Source organism: Vidua chalybeata, chromosome 2 (assembly GCF_026979565.1).
Source record: "Vidua chalybeata isolate OUT-0048 chromosome 2, bVidCha1 merged haplotype, whole genome shotgun sequence".
Classification (NCBI taxonomy): domain Eukaryota; kingdom Metazoa; phylum Chordata; class Aves; order Passeriformes; family Viduidae; genus Vidua; species Vidua chalybeata.
In genome coordinates this window covers 42386059-42406649 of record NC_071531.1, presented here as the reverse complement: position 1 = coordinate 42406649, position 20591 = coordinate 42386059, and the positions used below count along the sequence as shown (strand labels likewise).

Sequence of the window (20591 nt, the reverse complement as noted above, 5' to 3'; positions counted from 1 at the left end):
TGGCCTATTGGATTCTAAGAGGCACAAATTAACAGGAAATAGAGAATTCAGTAACATTATTGCTATCCTTTTCTTTTCCATGACAAATTCTGAGAAAAAAAAACAAGAAGCTGTTTTTCCATATAAATTGCAACTTAGTGCTTTTTTGGTAAATGGAAACATGAATGATTTATACTTTTTTTTTTTTCCTTTTTGCATCTATTTTTAGGGGGAGGGGAGCAGTTTGGTGGGGATTTTTTTGATTTTGTTTGTGTACTGTCTTAGCACACATATTGATGTAGGTTTGAAAACTTAGTAATAATTACCTCTCAAGAAAGAATGTTTTTTCTTAATTTTTTCCACACAAATTCCACTTCCTAAATTTCTTGTATCTCTAGTTCTTTTGTCTTTCCCAGTGTCTTGTTCATTATGACTGCTACATTTTTTTTAATCAGCATTCATGTAGAGGAAATATAGAAAGTGATATGATGAAATTATGAAGAGATAAGCATGTATGTCACTTATGTAAAAAAAAACTGTGCCAAATCAGGACTGTGTTTGAGAACAATGGTTTTTTTCCTATTTGCGCACCTGCCTCTTGCTGTGGAAAACTGTTAATCTAAGGAAAAATAGAGATGGACTGTATTATATTTATTTCAACTCTAGTTCCTTTTAAAGGCAGGACCATAGTCCTGGAGAATACAAAGTCCTGAAATCTCCTTAGGAGATTCTGCTAAGAAAAATAAATCAGATATCTCCTAAGAAAAATAAACTAATCACTGAGATTTATTTTATAAAGTAGACAAAATGCTGTCATGTATATTGTCCTTTCCATCCCAATGCTGTGCTGATTAACTTTAGTTTGTACAATACTAACTAGATCTTGGTATGGTTTAGTGATGCTGCCTAAGCAGACTGCTCATCTGTGTGCAATCATTTTTTGTCCTTTAGGAAACATTATTCTAATGTTTATAATATACTAGTTTATTTGATCAATATGATTCCACATTTACTATAAACCACTTTCAAATTTATTTTAAGATCCAGCAAAGTCTTGGCTTCTCTATTTATAAAAAAAAAATTAAAATAATTTTAAATTTAAAAAAATTAAAAAATTAAAGAAAAAAATTAGTCTTGGACATATAATGGCTTTGGTCCCTCCTGTGAGGAATAGTGTCTGACTGTCTTGGAGCCTAAAGGATCTATACACATGCTTGTGCAGTAGAATTATGAAATATGCAACAATTAGATAAATTGTTATATAGTCATAAGTTTCTATCATTGAATTAGAAATAGCAAGACCATGAATTCAGTTTGTACATGGGATTTTAGCCAAAGTAAATAAATGAGTGTTTTAATTCACTTGGGTTCAAATTTATTTAGACTTGTCATATTTAACAAAAGAAAATCATAAGCCATAAAGGAGCAGTCAGGCATGATATTAAACAGCTGAACATGTCAAAATGATCAGCATGTAGTTATGAAGTTTCATTCAGTACATCACTGCTCTACAGTTATTGTGTTTGATTTGTACATGCTTTAGATAAATTGATGTTGGGTGTGGAGGGCAACCTTTACTTAGCTTTTGTCCACTGACTTAAGGCATTGCTTGGACAATATTTTCAGGCACATGGTGTGACTCTTGGGGTGTCCTGTGTAGGGCCAGGAATTGGACGCAACAATCCTGATGGTCCCTTCTAACTCAGCATATTCTTTGATTCTTTGATTTTATGAATAGTTCCCCTGTTTCCTCAAAGGCCCACTGATGTAAAGATCATTTTTTTTTCTGTTGTTATTTATTGATATCTATAGCCAGTAAATAACGTATTTACATACAGTTTTTTGCCTTGTCATATTTCTCCGCTGCATTTTTCAGCAAGCGAAGTCTTGCATGTGTTGCACATGCACGTGCAAATCAAATTGAACACTTTGTTCTATGCAGCTATAAAAAAGAATTCAGTTCTAGATCATTTGTAACTAATCCTTTTTGATCTCAGTTAAAATGATGCCCTGTTAAAACCTTGACATTTGAGTTTACATAAGCAGGCAACTATTATTAGTAACTTAATTCATGGATGGTAAATGGCTTCACAACAGCTCCAAAGCATGTATTTTCCTGTCAATACTCTTTGCAGCATGTTGTGCTCTGCCTCATCAGAAGAAAGGGGAACAGCTTATGTATTATTAATAAGCAGCTCATTTATAGATAGAAAGTTCGTAATCTTTGAATATTAATTGGAAGCATTCTAAAGGAATGATTATAACCGAGACGTAGAAAGAAGATTCCTTCCTCTAAGTGTTGAAAAGCATATTATTTTTGGACTATAAATTATTTACATGGAGTTGCTGCTTAGAACCAGGAATCTTTTATCTTTCAGTCCTTGTTTTAAACCTGATCAGCAAAATGACATCTATCTTCACATTTCCCCTAGAGCCTGACAGTCATGAAAGCATAGCCATTTTTAGGCAGATGTTTGCTGCTGATAAGATGCATTAAAGCATGGACCATTAGCTGAACTGTTTTGTAAGTCATCAAAGATTCAGATTGTTTAACAAATTGATATCTATGCAGAAAACAAAAGACAGAGAAGGTCTGTGTAATGCTGCATTAGTTCTTATTGACTGTCTTTAAGACCAACAAGAAGTGCTACATTGGACAGAGTACGAATGGAATGACAATGGGACCTGTTTCAAAACAAGCTTAAAACTGAATGAAATACATCATTTATTAAAGTAATAGATCTCCTCAATGCATCTCTCAACTATGCTGAAGCAGACTTTTTTTTCCTGTCTACTCACATCTATTGCTGTCATATTTAAATTAAAATGTAACTTAAGCTTTGCATAGAAATGCATCCTAAAACTATAATGCAATACTTATGTGTGTGTGCTGCATGCAGTTTACAACTACACAGGTAGACCTAAAAACAAATATTACAAATGGAAAGCTGAATAGTAATAACTAAATAGCTGAATGGAAGAGAAACAAACAAAGACAAAACAAAACAAAACAAACCCAAAACAAAACAAAACAAAACAAAAAAACCACCAAAAACCAAAATAGAAAAAAAAAAAAAAAAAACAAAAAACCCCAAAGGAACTGGAAAAGACTACAGATACGTAGAAGTGGAAAATATTCACTGACAGGCAGATGAAAAGTATGGCAAAATGCAACAATAGGTCTAGGGAGAAAAAAATAAAATATGAGATATATGCTAGTAAATATTTATGAGAGAAAGACAAGCAAGAAGAAAAAACATTGGGAAAAATGGAAGACAATACATCCCCCAGAAATAAAAAAAAGAAAGAAAAGAAGAAAAGAAGCAAACAAAGGAGGGAATTTGGCTGAAAAGAGAGGCAAGGAAAGCAAGGAATAATGTTACTCTGTGTGCGTGTCTCTAGAGATGAGAAATTTCTTACATTCAGACTATGCATATATATATATATATATATACATATACATATACATATACATATACATGTAATTTCATGGTATCAACTATGACTTTTAATGTCACAGAATCACAGAATGGGTAAGATTGGAAGCACCACAGTGGGTCATCTGGTCCACCGTCACTGCTCAAACAGGGTCACCCTAGAGCATGTGTGGTAGATAGGGACAGGCAAACAGAAAATCTCGGGATGTGACGGAAAGCAAGACCCTTCCCCCCTCATTACCCTATAGGTAATCAATCACCCCTGAAGCATGCAGCCCCTCCTAACTCCAGTAGTTTTCCACTCCTTACTAACCCTAGCCGGACCCACCGTCCCCCTTTGACGTAGTAAGACTCCCTTGACTATTTAACCTCACGAGATGAGATAATAAACGCCATTTGACCATCCACCACATTGGTGTCTGTGCATATCAGTGGCTCAAGTGACCCGGGTGAGGCCGGGTCGCCGTGCTGTGTCTTGAAACCAGGTCGCCCGCCTTCTCAGCAGAAGGCGACAAGCATGTCACAAGATTGTGTCCAGACTGATCTTGAATGTCTTCAGTGAGGGAGACTCCACAATCCCTCTGGGCAATCTGTTCCAATGCATGGTCACCCACACAGTGTTGAAAGCCTTGCTAAAGTCAAGATAGACAATACCCACTGCTCTTCCCACATCCATCCAAGGTGGTTTTCTCATCATAGAAGCAATTAGGTTGGTCAAGCATGACTTAGCTGTAGTGAATCCATGCTGACTCTTCCTGTTCTCCTCCTTTCATCCATGTGGATAGAGATGAGGCTGACTGGCATCAGTCAGTTACCTGGGTCATCCTTGCTATTTTTGAAGACTGTCCTCATAAAATGTCCTCATGCAATTGCCTGATAGATCTTATAGATAAACTTGTTCTGCCAAATGTTTTAATAGATCAGGGTATTTTCATGTCCTGACATTTTATATTTGTGAACTTCAAGTATAGCTCCAAGTAGTTTCCATAAGAGCATAACTTTGTAAAAAATGGAACTGGTTAGGAGATTTAAAGTAAGAATCTTGGACAAAGAATCAAGTAAATCTTTGCAGTTATAATCTGGTGAGGGTGTTGTGGCAGCCATGCTAAGCTCAGCAATACCAAATCAAAATTTTGTTTTTCTTCCTCTAAGCTTTGGATTGCAGCCTGTGGCTGGTAAATAATATATGTTAGCTCTGGAGTTATTCTTGTCTTATCTTTTAACACTGTATAGTTTTTCTTCCTTGTCTTTTTGCTACTGGAGTCCATTATTGCAGATAAAGGAATAGATGTATTACATTGGTTAAACATTCATTAATGTAGACAGCATTAATTAAAAACACTTTGAAATTTACTGCTACTTCAGCAGGAATGGAATAGGACCCTTTATACTAGTGCTATGAAGACTTTATTTACCTTAATGAAAAAATATTTTTAGAAATATGTATACTTAGCAAGTTGCTTTGTTCTAACTTAGAGGCAAAAAAAAAATAATTCTTGTGTAAACATTAGAAGAAAAGCTAAGGCAGGTATGAGGATAGGAATAAAGTTCTGTTTAGGCTTGCAGAACGATGTTATGTCCTTTGTCTTTTCAAATCTGGACTATTCCCAGTGATCCACATGTGTAAATTTAACTGAGACCTGTGTTCCACTTCTCTTCACATACTTTTTACCCTACGTACTATGCTAAGGTTTCTTCAAGCTGTCTCCATCTGCTGCCTCAATATCATTCCTTAGTTAAAAATTATTTTTTACCCTTCACATCACTTCAGTCCTTAAAAGTTTATCAGTCACACCATTCATTTAAAGACATCTGATGTGTTAGCTGATTTTCTCTTAGATCCCAGATTTCTCTGAACAAGCTTTCCACCGATGTCAAAGCAAAAGTCTGGTTAACCTCTCATAGAAATGTCCGTTCTAAATAGTTTTGATAATCAATGATTAGGTGGTTGGGGAAAGTTTCCTACACATTTTTTAAAATTCTCAGTCTGATTTTTTGCTTGAAAGCAATTTTCAACTCCAATACATGGTCTTACTAGATACTAGCTAGTTTTTTTATAGCAAGCATCTAAAGGAAGTGCACAGAGGGACTTTATGTCTAAAATGTCAGTCTTCTGGAAAATTTCAAAAGAAAATGAAATAACAAGAGGATCAGATGCAGAGTAGTATAATTTTAAATGCAATTAATAAAAACTGCCTTGGAGTAGATAATATGTGTGCATATGTGTCAGCATTAATTTAATTTCTGTAGAAAAAAACAAACAATCACCCCCCTAAACCTTATACAAGTTTTAATATGTTTTCCTACAGATTTCAAGATCAGTGAATGAGTATTTCATTGTGCAGCTGACATGGGCTGTACACTAGAGGCTATATATCAGGAATTAATTGTCATTTTGCAAGCAAATGAGATAGCAGTCAGGCTTGCACAAAAATTACACTGTCTCAAAAAAATAAATGATTCCTTGGAAAGCATAAATGAACTGATAATCAGGAAGCTAGACATTAGTGGAAAGTAGTAAGCTCCTTGAAACATCTCTACACCCTAAGAGAATTTTAATAAGACATTACAAACTTTAGTAACAGAAAACCAAGCACCAAAAGAATGGAATCTGTCAGAGTGATCATCTAGCTGTTCTAGAGGAAAGCTGTGAAGATTTCTCACAATTTTTCTTGTCCCCTATTTTAAGTACATAATTGCAAAGCAAGTAAGTTTCTTAGCTCCACCAGAATAAGATTATTTTTAAGTTTCCATTCACTGAAGATTTTATTACTCTGGCATAAACTCAGGAGCTTTTCTTATAGTAGATGGCTCAGGAGAAGGATGTACATTTTATGGCAGATAAAAGAAAATTTTGTTTGACATTTGCAATGTCATCATGCAAACTGGCTTAGAAATCAGTTTGATTCCATGACTACTGAAAATATTATGGGCCAGATTCAGCCTCACTGAGGCTGGATATGAACAACCTCTTTCCTGATTTGATAGAAGCTGTAAAACCTTCTATAGAGCTAGTTAACTGAAACAATAGAAGCCTTGCCCTCAACCCCAGATTGGTATCACTTCCCAGAATAAACACATAGGCAGGCACTTAGGGAAGAAAATTGGCTTTAAGCATTTATTTGCAGGACACAAAAAAAAAAAAAAAAAAAAAAAAAAAAAAAAAAAAAAAAAAAGGGACAGAAGAAAAGGAGAGAAAAGCCAACAAGACTGCAAGACAGAAAAAGCTACAGGAGACAAATGTTGGACCAAGTGTGGCCTGAAAGAGATTTATTTTTTTTCCTTTGGAAATGAACTAGTTTGCATAGGGACTGTTTGACCCGCACAGCCCCAGTGTTTGGGTAACCAAGTAGCCAAAAACGACAGTACTGATGGCAACCATAAGATTCAGTTTCCATGGAGACAATGCATATGACTGTACCTTGCTAAACAAAAATTAAGGATGATAAATGAAATTAGAAATGAAAATGGAGGATGAAAAAATCAAATATGTCCCAGAAAATGTAAAATAAGACAGAGATAGCTGAAAGCTTCACAAAAGGAATTAAAGCAAGGTCTATATATTTTTCTAGAAGGTGGCAAATAGCTCCAGACAAACTCATTCTTCATGCAATTAAAAAACTCATTCCCTCCATCTCTTCTGCTGTGTTTTTCTTCAGAAGTTGTCAAATCATAGAGTCCTAGAATCATAGAATGGTTTGATTTGGACTTTAAAGATCATTTATCTCCAGCTCCTCTGCTGAGGCCAAGGACACCTTCCACTGCACTAGGATGCTAGAGTTCATCCAGCTTTGCCTTAAACCCTTCCAGGGATGGGGCACCCACAAGTTTCTGGGCAACCTGTTCCAGTGCCTCAATCCCTCTCACAGTAAAGAATTTCTTCCTAATATCTAATCTAAACCTACTGTCTTTCAGTTTAAAACCATTTCCCCTTGTCCTTTCACTGCACGCTCATGTGAACAGTCACTCTCCAAATGAAATCAAGTACATGTCAGCTACTCCCAGCTGGTGGATTGCTATTTTTATTTAAAGTAAAACCAGTGCCATAGGTAATGAATGTGCCAGGCTGTGAATTTGAATGCCTGAGCAACCAGCACACTATCTTTAATTGCCAGTAATTCAGGAATGGTAATCTGTTGCACAAGAATAGATGAAGCCTGTGGGAGAAATTATTCCAATCAGTCCAATCAAAACTTGGCTGGGAGCTTTGTAGTAGGTAACTTACAGTCAGAGATGAAATCTTAATTGAAGCATCAGTTATAAAATTCTCGTTACTTCAGGACACTCATTGCTTCACCAGTATCCCCAGGAAACCAGGATATTTTCTAGTATATCTATTCTGTGTCAGGAATTTACAGAACTGAGAAATCACTGGGAGAACAGGAGAGCAAATCCTAGAGGTGAAGGTCAAACAAGGAAGTTTATTTTAGGACGAAAAATTGAGTTAGACCAAATACATAGGTAAGATATACTCTTTGAATCAATTTGTTATCTTCATAGTTGCAAACAGAAGGACTTGGCCAAACCCCACAACTTTTGAGAAAGAGAACATAGAATGTTTGAAGTTATACTGATAAAAATAAAAACTGATAAAATGACAATTTTGTTTTCCTTGAAGCAAGTTTTTAGTTTTGGAGCTCACCCTGAGGAAACAGACCAAGATATCTTGTCTACATACATGTTCAGAATATATGATCTGGATCTAACCATGAGTTTTAAGTTGCCTAGCCAAATGATAACCATTAGAAAAAAAAAAGATTAAAAAAAAAAAAAACCAACAAAAAACAACATTAAGAGTGTGGTAAACTTTTTGTTGCAGAGTGAACCAGCAAGGAATGCAGTGATGAGTGAAGAAGATGGAAACTAATTCTTGAGAATGTTACAGATACAGCTCTGATGTCAATATGCAAGAGGGCGATTCAGAAGCCACTTATATTGTGATAAGGGAAAGTAAAGCATTTAATTTGTAAAGTAGAGGAAGTAGGCATTAGTCCAAAAGCTAAGATAAGCAGTTCACTGAACTGAAAATTCAGTAATTCGGCTGATATTTTAAAGAGAATTTCACAAGAGACAGGATCATTCCAAGTACAAGTTCTGCTCAGTTAGCAGAGGTTAATGACAGTTTCACACTCTAATCCCCCATCCCTCCAAAAAAAAAAAAAAAAAAAAAATTGGAGAAGGGATGCAAAAGGGGTAACCCTGGTGTTTACAGAATAACTCCTCTTTTGTTCATAAAGGCTAATAAGAAATAAAAGCAGGGGTTTTTTTGAAGATGCAAAATGTTGCTGAAACTGATTCAAATATGTGTACTGCAGAAAGAAGTGATTAAAGGATCACAAACTGTATCATCCATTTTTAGTCAGCATAAAGAATGATTGATAATGTTTTGCACATACCTTAAGGTGTCTAAAAACCTTGGATGCTTTTCTAGTAAATTCCATTGTAACAGTGCACAGTGCACAAATTAACAGTAAAAAAATAAATAATGACATAGATAAAATAAAATATGTGATTATTCATTTATGTGTCTGTATAGCTTGTAAATAGGGTCTTTATACTAAACTTCTATTTTCTCCAACACATTCTTAACATATTCATAATTCTTTTATCTTGGTAATACTCAGCACCACAATCTTGCCTGAATAAACACCCAGAAACCTTTTAGAATTAATACTACAGTATAATAGCAACTTTTTTAGTGTGAGCAGAAAGACATCTATTTAAGATTAAAAAAAAAAGGAATTTCTGAATCCTTTGTAAAATCTGCTCCTGCTTTTCTATGATGAAAATAGAAAATAATTACAAAAAACATATTAAGCTCTATTTTGTAAAAAATTTATAGATAAATATAGCCCTTGCAAAAAAAGTATAATTTTGGACCCACAAGTCCAAATACTTTGATTATTTATTCTAATTCCATTTTGCAGCCTAAAGTGAGACACAATTAAAAGACTCAAACATACAAAAAATAAATTGGCTACTTAATTCGGTTTCATTGTCATAAATAAGTGAAAGAAAAATTACACTAATACTGAAAAAAATAATAAGCTTCTGAAATTAAGTTCTAATAATCTAAGTGCTTATTATAACTTGTTTAATATTAGATATTGCTAAATCTAATAATGAAGAGGTTTTAATGGTGTTTGGGAAAGCAAAATTGTTTGGGAAAACAATTTTTTTGCAAAAACTAGTTTTGCAAAAAGTTTGGGAAAACTAATTGAATCCTGGTTTTCTGTTTTGAAATCAATACTCAATATACACCTAAAGCTTATACATTCAAAGTTATAAAATTTACAATTGAAAATTGCCTTTTTAAAATCCTCTAAATAAAAATTTGCCATCATACTAATTTATACCCATCACATAGTTCTTAACTTACCAAAGCTTCCCAGCTGTAAAAGATTAATGGCTGCCTCATGAAGTGTGTACAATATAATTCCCAACTATAAATAGCTAAAATCCCACTTCTGTCTGTTCCAAATCACACTGCAAATATTTAGTGTAAAACTAGAAGAAATAAATTATTTACTTGATGGAATAAAAATGCATAATTTTTGCATTGACTTTATGTTAGTCTTGGCTATGGCTGTGACTACTAATTCACCTATATTTGATAGTTCTGCACCACAATTACAATATTAATGTGCTAAAAGAATGCTCAGACTAAGTGTGAATAGTGTGAGTAGTATCACTGACCTTGATATCTAAGGCTGTATCAAATAGTGTTAGTTAAACAGTTTATACTATGGTCTATTGTTTGTGACTGTAATCTGAATAAATGTTTTTTTCCTTGCTTCCCAAACTCTGATATAATGATGGTACTTGATAATGAAACAGCTTCATTCTGTCCTCTGTTCTTTTGCTCTAGATGATGGGGAGAAGTGTGAGGGGAAGTCTGGGTATTGCCATTGTTCTGATTCCACTTTTGATGCCAAAATGATGTGATACACTGAAATAACATTAGGGTCCAACTACTAAAGGATGCCTCTGCCCAAATTAAGGTGCAAATGAGACCATTAGTATGGATTTTATTTAAAAATAAATATGAGGTAGAAACAGGTAGGAAGAGAGTGGGGAAGAAGAGAAAGAGGATGAGTAAGAGAGAGATATTAAGCAAAAGATATCATCACTACATGGGTTCCTGCAGCTTCCTGGCCCTTCTTTACCCTGATCTGCTCAGTGATGGGGGTCCCCAGGTGTTCTAATTGAGGTACTGCTCTTATACAGTCCAATCCCAGGTATCCATGAGGTGTATGTGTCATTCCCATAACTTGGGATGACAGTGTGTAAGCTATTGCTTCCTTTTCTCACAGTTTGCCATGGTTGGAATTTTTGTCTGGATAAGTTACCTGGATCTGCTTCATCAGGCCTGGCATCTTCCTCTTGTTGCTGTCTGTGCTTTCTTCACAGTCTGCACAGTGGTATTTTGTCTGGTGTGATAATTCCAAACCTTTCACCTTTGTGTAGGCCTCAAATGAATGCCTCCCTCCTTTGCATCTGTGCCCGTTGTGGTTTATCTTACAGGAACTTTCTTCTTGGACAGTGAGCTGAGACATTTTAATCAAATTCTTTAAATCCTGACAGCCATGGAATTCACCTCCTTCACAGTTCCCACATGGAGATGGTGAAGCTCTGTCCAGTTGCTCAAAGACTTCTCTGAAATGCCTTAGCCTATCTCAGGCACCTGCTTGTGGCTGGAAAATATGGCATAGGACCCACAGGTGTCACAGGAGCAGCAGCTGGAGGCCCTTCAGGATAGACTTCGCTGTCTCAGGCAACACTAAATCAATACCTGCGGTCAAGTGAATTGAGCCTCTTGTCAGCACACCGATAGTGTCTAGAGAACCAGCAGATCAAATGTCAGTGTCTGGTTTTAGAGTGACATAAATAGCTCTGTAGGCTCTATTGACTGTATTTAGTGGATCTTCACTGACTATGATGATAGTTTAGATTCCTATCTTAGAGATAAATACGTGCCTGTAGTATGAGCGTTTTTAGCTACATCAGACTCTTTGCATAAGTAAATTTTCTCATGTAGAAAATGGAGTGAGAAAGAATATTGCTTTAGCCATGGAACACATTGCTTTTTCATGCTAGTTTTCATCTTTTGCTCCATGCTGTAGCACAAGCAGGGCTTCTGGCATACAAAATATTTTTATTTAAATTAAGTATCTTGAAAAAAATCTCATTTGTGATCTGGGAATATGAATGGTTCTGTGGCAAGAAACTGGAAGATGTGGGTTAAATATTTGTTTCTATCTCCTCCTACCTTTTACTTTTCCTAGGAAACACAAAGAAATTTTTTCTGTTTTAATTTTCAGCTAAGTTTTTTCTTTTTGTTTGGGTTTTTATTTGTTTCTTTGTTTTTAAAATGATGTAGTGGACTAAGCAATAGTATATCCAACTACCACTCCCAAAGAGCACTGAGTTAAATTAATCTTAAGAAGCTGCAAAAAGGTGAATTATTAGGCCATTAGCCTTAAAACCTATGTCCTTATATATTACTGCTACAAATAATCTGTGAGTGAAAATGAATTGCAGTGTTTTCACTAGCTAAGGTTGTTTTATTCATTGCTAGTAGTAGAAAACTCCTAAACAATGCACTGACATGAATTGGTTTCAGTACTATTAAAGAAAATAAAAATTCAGGTCAGTGTCTCACTTTTTTGTTGCAAAAAAAACCCAAAAGATGTGCATATAATTATGTTTTGTGGGTAGGCATACCCACAGAAACTGTGGCCATGCCTTTGCAAGCAGTACTTCTGGAAAACGTTTAGTAGTCTGAGATTACAATAAGTGCAGGCACACTTATTGCCATCCTTGAAAGGTTAAACAAAAGTGTGTACAGTAGAGACAGGAAACACTATTTTTCATTTAAATGTGTCCTCGAGGAGACCAATACCACAATGCAGACCTGAACTCAATATTTTAAAGGAGTGTGGAAACATACAGAAGATACAGAGAAAGCTACTATGTTTAGAAAAGAGAACTCTCAGTCAGAACCTGCTATTTAAGCATCTTTAGCCTACTATTTAAAGCAAAGAAAGATGGAGGATGGTTTGGGAATTATTTTCCTGGTTCATAATAATTTTCAGAAGGAAAATCTTGAAATTCAGCTTTAATCTGAAATTTATGAAAAAATAATGCTGAGAGAAAGCAGTTAGATACATTTGAGGAGAAAATAATTTTTACTACTAAAGGTGGTTCACCAGTGCACTAATATGAAGATTAACTCTTCATACTGTGAGATCAGGAAGTCATGACTAAATTACTTTTGCATTGTATGTTTCAGTCGCACCATGATGTGTTTGTTCCATGCTCAAATGGATAATTCTTAAAAGCCTGGTTAAATCAATTTTTTTTTTAACTGCAAAGCTATACATTTAGATGCTATAACTATTGGTTGTTAAAACTGTAGAAATGCATTGTGAAATAACTCGGCCAAAGAGATATGCTTCATCTTTGTTTTACTGGAATTTCCTTTCCTTGCACTGCAGTTCTCTTAGCAGTGTTGGCTCATTATCCAAGAACCATCATTATCCTTCTGCTAAATCCTTTTGATTTTTCAGTTTTTAAGAGGTACTTTGAGGTCTGTGGTTGCTGAGTTGGGGCCTTCTAAACAAAGTGTAGTAATAACTAAAAAGGCATGGTATCCTGAAAGGTTATTCTAAAAGCCTAAGCAGTGGGAATCAGAAAGAGAGCTGTCTGAATTTTTTTGGTGTTATTTTCTTCCCAAAATATTTTATAATTGTTTTTTATACTTAATGTAAAATATAAACTATTCCTTCCTATGCTTCGTCACCCTCCACCCTCTGGAAGCCTATCACAGTACTTTCCAAAACATTGGCAGAACCTCTGAAAAACTTTTAGCAATTCTCTTTCTGGCAATTTCAAAGTCCAGTATTCCTTTGTCTGTAGTTACCATAATATGTATACTTTTGCTTTTCCTGTTTTACCTTTTGTATTTCAAGTAATGTTTGTAAAACTAACTAGTATTCCTCCCTCCCTTACTTCATAGCTATTGTATTTGTAATCACTCACCTATTTTGTTTAGTGGTGAGAAAAAGAGAAAAATATACTCTCAACCACCACTTTTGACTAATTCCACCTTTCTAACATTCCCTTCTCTCTGGCATCACGGTTTTGTCATACACTCAGTTTCTCTTCTATGTACTACATGAGCTTGCATGTTGCATCCTGGGTTTTAGGTTCAGGTTTGGGGTTCTGGTCTTTGTTAGCTTACCAGTTCCATGTATCCTCGTGCATCTCCTGTGTTTCCCACCCCATGGAAGTTAGCCCAGGCTGCCTGCCATTGGGTTTTACCCCCTGCCGCTCCTGTGACCACTCCCCTGTCCGGCCCCGGGAATTCCATGTCCGCCCCCGTTGTGTTCCTATTAGTCGCTGTGGCCACATCACCACCACGGCGTCTGCGCTCATTGGGGGGAGGGTTCCTGTCCTCCCCTGTCCACCCCTATATCCCTCCGCGTCACCCCAGCCTCAGGGCCAGATTCGTCCAAGTGAGGCTGGGAGTGGCCGCGGCTTCTCCATCACGGCTCCCGCAACCAATAAGCATCCAGCCATCACATGGACAGATTTGGACAATTCCCTGCCTCTTCATTTCCTTCCCTTGTGCCAACAGCAACACGCAGCCAGCCCACCCCAGGGCGCAGCCGCAGAAGCACCCGGAAGTAGTGGCAGCACTGACCCCAACGAGAAGTCGAGGCGCCCAAGCTGTGAGGTTGGGAGCCGACCAGGTCTGGGAAAAGCAATTCGCAGCCGCTCTTGCACTTAATGCTCAGATAAGTGGGCTAGAATTGAGTGTCATTCAAAACTACTGGCCTCCCAAGTTCTTCTTGTTAGTTTATAAAACGCACAAAAATGGTGGTTTGAAAAATGTGTGGAAAAATAAAAGTTGAGAAAACATAAAAATATTTAGATACTGATAAAAATACTTTAGGTTTCAAAAATAATTTAAAGTAGGTGTAGCTGTGTTTGCCCCAGGGGGCACTGAGACCATGAAAACAAATTTTAGAAACAGCTACGGAAAATCCAAAGAGCAGGCAACATTATAAGACACCACCTGTGTATTCAGCAAGCATGAAAGATTAAATTTGATCAGATCAAAAAGCACAATGTGGATGACACATAAGGGATGCCCTTGGGAGTTCATTCTGTTTGACTACAAGGGAATGGTTTTTCATTAAGTTTTTTCATATCCACAGCTGACTGCACACTACAACAAAAACAATAGCTATGTTCTAGAGTTAGAAGTTTCATGTTGTTAAACTTCTCAGATCAAATAATTTCATTTTCCTAATGGCTCTTCTGCTTTTTGAAAAATAACTAAGGAAAGAGGTAAATAAAAGGGAAAATCTGTATTTATGGTGTCTGTCACCCATTCAAAGACTTTGTGAAGAACACTCTTTGTAGTTTCTCATTTATTCAGCATATCAACTGAATGATTATAATATAATCAAACTGTAAAGGTGTTTGCAACAATATTTTTTTTTTCTGGGATATGCTACTTTTTTGTTTCTGTGCTTGTTTTTCAAAAGGAAGCAATTTTCTTGAAAAAAAAATCGGAAAGAAGTCTTTCTTTTTCTGTCACAGCTATCAGTTATAGAATCATAGATTTGTTTAGGTTAGAAAAGACCTTTAAGATCACCAAGTCCAACTGTTAACCCACACTGCCAAAGTCCACCACTAAACCATGTCCTTAAGTGCCACATCTACATATCTTTTAAAAACATTCAGAGACAGTAACTTAACCATATCCCTGAGCAGGCTGTTCCAGTGCTTGACCTCCCTTTCCATGAAGAAATTATTTTTAATATCAAATCTAAACCTCCCTTGACTCAACTTGAGGTGATTTCTTTTTGTTCTATTGCTTGTTACCTGAGAGAAGGGACCAACCCCCACCTCAGTACAACCTCCTGACATGTAGTTGTAGAAGGTGATGAGGTCCCACCTAAACCTTAATTTCTCCAGGCTAAACAACTCCAGTTTCCTCAGCCACAGCATCACCAGTGCTGAGTACAGGGGCATGATTACTGGCCTGGTCCTGCTGGCCACACTGTTTACTGATACAGGCCTAACCCTCCTTGGCCATCTGGGCCCACACTGTTTCTTGTTCAGTGTCTGTTGACTAGCATCCCTAGGTCCTCTTCTGACAGGCAGCTTTTCCACCACTCTTCCACCTGTAGCACTGCATGAGGTTGTTGTGACCCAGCTGCAAGACCCAGCACTTCACCTTGTTGAACTTCATACCATTGTCCTTAGCCCATAGACCCAGCCTGTCCAGAACCTTCTACAGAGCCTTCCTGTCCTCTAGCAGATCAACTTTGTGGCATCTGCATACTTACTGAAGGTGCTTCCAATCCCCTTGTCATAGCTAATTAACAGGGCTGTCCCCAGTACTAAGCCCTGGGGATCACCACTTGTGACTGTCTGACAACTGATTGTAACTCTATTCACTATAACTCCAGTTTCTTCAGGAGAATTGTGTGGGAAATGGTGTCATATGTTTTACTAAAGTACAGAAAGACAATATCCACAGCCTTTTCCTCATCCACTGAGTGGGTCATCTTGTCATAGAAGGGACCAAGTTATTCAAGTCAGACCTGCCTTTAGTAAACTCACACTGTCTGAGTTTATGAAAGGTTCAATGGCTGGACTTAATATCTTCAAACCATAATGATTCTATATTTCTATAAACTCATTCAGACTTGTAGAATTGTGTGTGCCTAAATGGTGCAGCAGGTCACTGATAATTTTATTTTGGATTATGGGGTCTTCATTCTGCTTTTACTCCTGTCTTCCAGGTCAGAGGGCTGAGTATCCAGAGTGAAGCTGGTCTTTGTATTAAAGACTGAGGCAAAAGAAGGCATTTAGTACCTCAGCCTTTTCCTCCTTTGTCACTGCTTCCCCCCACATTCAACAAAGGCTGGGGATTATCCTTAGCCCTCCCTTTGTTACTAATCTATTTATAGAAACATTTTTTAATGTCTTTTAGGGCTATAAGTCCTACTGGGGCTTAGGTTACTTTTGGCATAGAAAGAGAAAAGACAGTTTCATGTCTCTTTTTGTCATGCATGAAATCTTCCAAGTTTTCATTGCTTAATCAAATTTAGTTTACAGTTAACTAGCTACAACAGAACCCCAAAAGAATAGAATCTGTGGTACTAATAGATTAAATTGTCTAGGCAATTGATATTCTTAGAGCTAGAGCATTAATCAAAAACTAAAACTATACCTTTTTGTTGTCTTCTTTATTATTTATGTCATGGTTGACTTTACCTAATTTCTTTGTTCTTTTATTGATCCACAGCTTTGAGTTTCCTCTGGGCATCATGGAGTGAATGCATGCCCAAAGAGTCAAACTAAAAGGAAAACACCATTTTCTTTTGATATTGCTACATTTCTTTTCTGTATTCTTGCTGTCTTAACTATGTATATAGTTAGCTTAATCGTGCTGTGTCAGGCTGCAGTACATAAACACAGAGGGATCATAAATTTTTAAAATCAATGCATCTCAATACTCTAGACAAGTGATAAATTTTTGTTCATTTTTTATTAAAAATACAAAATTACTGGAAAACAGTTAAATTTCTTATGCTATACAGCAGATTTAATGGAAATAGTCTTATTGATTTCACTAAGACCTAGACCAAGGCCTTTGGGAATGTATGAGCATAAGGACCATGTTTGTGTAATATGTGTTATGAACCTAATAGAAACTTTTATTGTATATTATACCATCTGTCAGCTCTTATTTATCCTTGCATGTATTACAGGAAAATTATTCCCTTCCATGTTAAAAGCATGGGGAATTTTTAGTTGTAAAATAAGTAGGATTTTTAAAAGTAAATCAAACCAGACTACCACAGTGCTTTATTTTAAATTACATTGATGTCATAAACATCCCTTGGTGATCCAGCACTAAACACATATCTGAAATTTTCCCTTCTTATTCACTATGTAGCAATAAAAAAAGAAAAATAAACACAGTAATTGCTTTTGACTGATGTGCTTTCATTTTTTATATATTATTTGATAGTTTCACTTGTGGCATGTGGGTCAGGCACACCTTAGAGGAGGTTTAAGCTTTCCAGTACCTAAAGGGGAGCTACACGAAATCTGGACAAGACCTGGAGTTGGTCCTTCTTACAAGCTGGGATTGACTTAAACTGAAAGAGGGTAGGTTCAGGTTGTATATTAGGAAGAAATTCTTTACTGTAAGGGTGGTGAGGCACTGAAACATGTTTCTCAAAGAACCTGTGGATGCCCCATCTCTGGAGCTTTTCAAGGCCAAGCTGAATGAGGCCCTGAGCAACCTGGTGTGGTGTAAGGTGTCCCTGACCACGGCAAACCAAACTGTTCTATGGTTCTATGATTATGACATGCAGATGTGCCGTCCCACAAAACTCAGTATGGCTATACCAGGTCAGACTAGAAGGTCTATGAAATCCCATGTCCCCATCTCCAGTATTACCTAAAACAAATGCCTAATGAAGAGGATTTCCTTAATACATTCAGTGGCAGGGTCATTTTTACATATTCAATAACCATTAGGTTCTGTTAACTGATCATATTTTCCTGCGAAATCCATGTAGCATTCACAGCACTATATATCAATTAGTTTTACAATTCTGTGCCTCATTCCACAAAGTACCCCTTTTGCTTGTTATGTAACTAGCTTCAGTTGACCTTATTTGATGTTCTTGTTTCTTCCTTTTGAAAAGATGAAGAATAGTCTGTTCCAATCCACCATATCTAAGCCAGTCACTTTTTGAATCTCTGTAGTATCGTCTCCCCTGACATTATATATTTTCTTTATAGAAAATTCCCTTTTAATCAATTGCTCATAGTACAGAATTCTTTGCTTGCTTCTCATCAAATATCTTTTGTTGTTTTGGTAGTTCTCTTTTTTTCAAATAAGAATGAGCTAAACTGCACACAGGTCTAAATGTGAGTGTAACTTGTGAATTTTGATGCAGTGAACAATGTTCTCTAAACTCTTTGTGATTTTTCTTTTTTATATTTCTTAATAATTTCTAGCAATTTGTATGTATTTCTGAGTTATTCTATTTATTGGTTTGGTGTTTTGGTGGAAATAGCTGCCATTGAGCCCAATGTCCTTAACTAGTAATGATCATATCAAATCCTTTTGTCCTAGATATTGTTAGAATTCTTTTTCTTTCATGTTATGAAACAATTTATATTTGTTTGTATTAAATTCCATTAGTTATTTTATTGGCAAACCACTCATAAGGTTCTTCCACAGGTCATTGCAGCTGAGCCTTGACTTTATTACTCTGAGTAACTTTATAGCATAAACAATCCTTCATCTTTCACTCCCGTGCTCTTTTCAAGGCATGTATTCATAAAGACATTGAAAAACATAACCATAACTTGGGTTGTCAGGGTTCTCCAGGGGTCAATTCATTCAGCTGCCTTCTCACAGCATATTTCATTAGACTTGATAGCTCAGAGTAAACATCTAGTAGAGTCTTGAGTACTTGCTAGGACAGAGATACCACAAGCTCTCCATGCAATCTAAGCCAGTACTTAAACATCCTCACAGCAATTTTAATACTTTATATCTAATAAAAACTTAGTGTGTTTCAACTTCTACCCATAGCCTCTGCAGGCACCTTGAAGAAGAGGCTGGTTTCATTGCCTCTGAATCCTCTGATCAGGTAGCGGCAAACAGTAAGGTTTCCTTTCCTTTCCTGGGCCTTCCTTTCTCTGAGCTGAAGTCTACCCTGGAGTGTCATGTAATCCAATTCCAGGTCCATGTTGGTGGCCAGGGAAAACTGACTGCTGAGCCAGTACATTCATGTCCTTCCAGTCCTGGGGAGTAGAAAACTGGGTGCAGCAGTCTAGGTGTAGTCTTACAAGTGCCAAATAAATGTGAAGTATTATTTTACTACTCTACACATTAAAAGGAACTGGATTTGTACTCTGATAATGTGTCCTTGAAGATTAGCAAGTTCTTCCCTTCTTGCTTTCTGGGACAGTTTCTCCAATGATTCTATCAAACAGTCTCCTGAAGGGGCTACAAGCTTCTCTTTTGATATCCAGGTTTTTAATTCTGCTGTTTGGTCTTGCTCATTCCTCTGAGGAACCTAAATTCCATGGTCTCATGGTTGGCACAGACAAGCTTGCCCTTTTACCTTGATCACTTGAATAATTTTCCTTGTTTATGATTATCAGACCCAGCAAAACATCTCCCTCATTCAGTTAATTGGTTTCCTGCATCAATAATTTGTCTTACATGCATTCCAAAAGCTTCCTGGATTGCTTCCACCCAGTCATATTGTCCTTCTAGCAGATATTTTGGTTGTTAAAAGTCACCCATGAGTATCAAGGACTGTGACTGTGAGGCTTTCTTCAGCTATCTGAACCAGGCAACTTTGACCATTCCCACACATCCTGTTGTTGCCTATGACTATCACTGGATCCCAGGGAGAAGAGATGAGCACCTCCCTCTCCACTTTCTCTCCTCAAGAAGCAAAGAAGTCATCCCTCATCCTCTTTCTCTCCAAACTAGGTAAGCCTGGAGCTGGTCTTCATGAGACATGTCTTCCAGCCCTTTCAGCAGCTTTGCTGCTCTGCTCTGGACACATCCAAGGACCTGAGTGTCTTTCTTAAGTTGTGGGGCCCAGAACTCCAGACGAGGCTGCACCAAAGTTGAATAGAGAGTCATAACCACCTCTTCTGACTGTCTGGTTGAGCTGTATTTGATGCACCGTGGGATGAGGTTAAAACACCCTTCTTGGCTTTTTCATTCCTTTAGATCCCGCCCATGCCCGCTCAGTTACACTTCTTCAAAGATGGTGCCACAGTCACAAAAGCCAGAGCTCTACTTGCAACATGACTGCATAGCTGGGTGCTGACCAGGGGGTTTAGTCCATCTCTGTTTAAGCCTTTCCTGCCTCAGTGAGAAGTTTAAGGAGAGCAACACCTAGGCCTACATCTTTCCACCCCAGAGCTCTGTAGATGGTCTCGATATGATCCAGGTCACTGCTGGCAGTGTAAGTGGTGCCTGTGGTAAGGAAGAGGTAGCTTTCCATAGGCTGAGAAGCCTTGCAGAGGGACTGTAAGGAGTACACTAAACTTGGCCCTAACCAAAAAAAATCTCCCAAGTCATGGGATCTGGTTAGAATATTGGTG

The 20591-nt window shown here is 37.0% G+C and overlaps 1 protein-coding gene across 6 annotated transcripts in view; it reads left to right on the top strand.

Annotated features, from left to right (window-relative positions):
- The window catches only part of GPC5 (glypican 5), a 232117-nt gene extending 215234 nt beyond the window's left edge, over nucleotides 1–16883 (top strand). For all 6 annotated transcript variants that reach the window (XM_053934470.1, XM_053934475.1, XM_053934474.1 and 3 more), the window contains one exon: nucleotides 16744–16883. In XM_053934470.1, the coding sequence (XP_053790445.1) occupies nucleotides 16744–16749 (6 nt within the window). In that variant the 3' untranslated portion in view covers nucleotides 16750–16883. The remainder of the gene's footprint in view (nucleotides 1–16743) is intronic.
- The last annotated feature ends 3708 nt before the right edge of the window (nucleotides 16884–20591 follow it).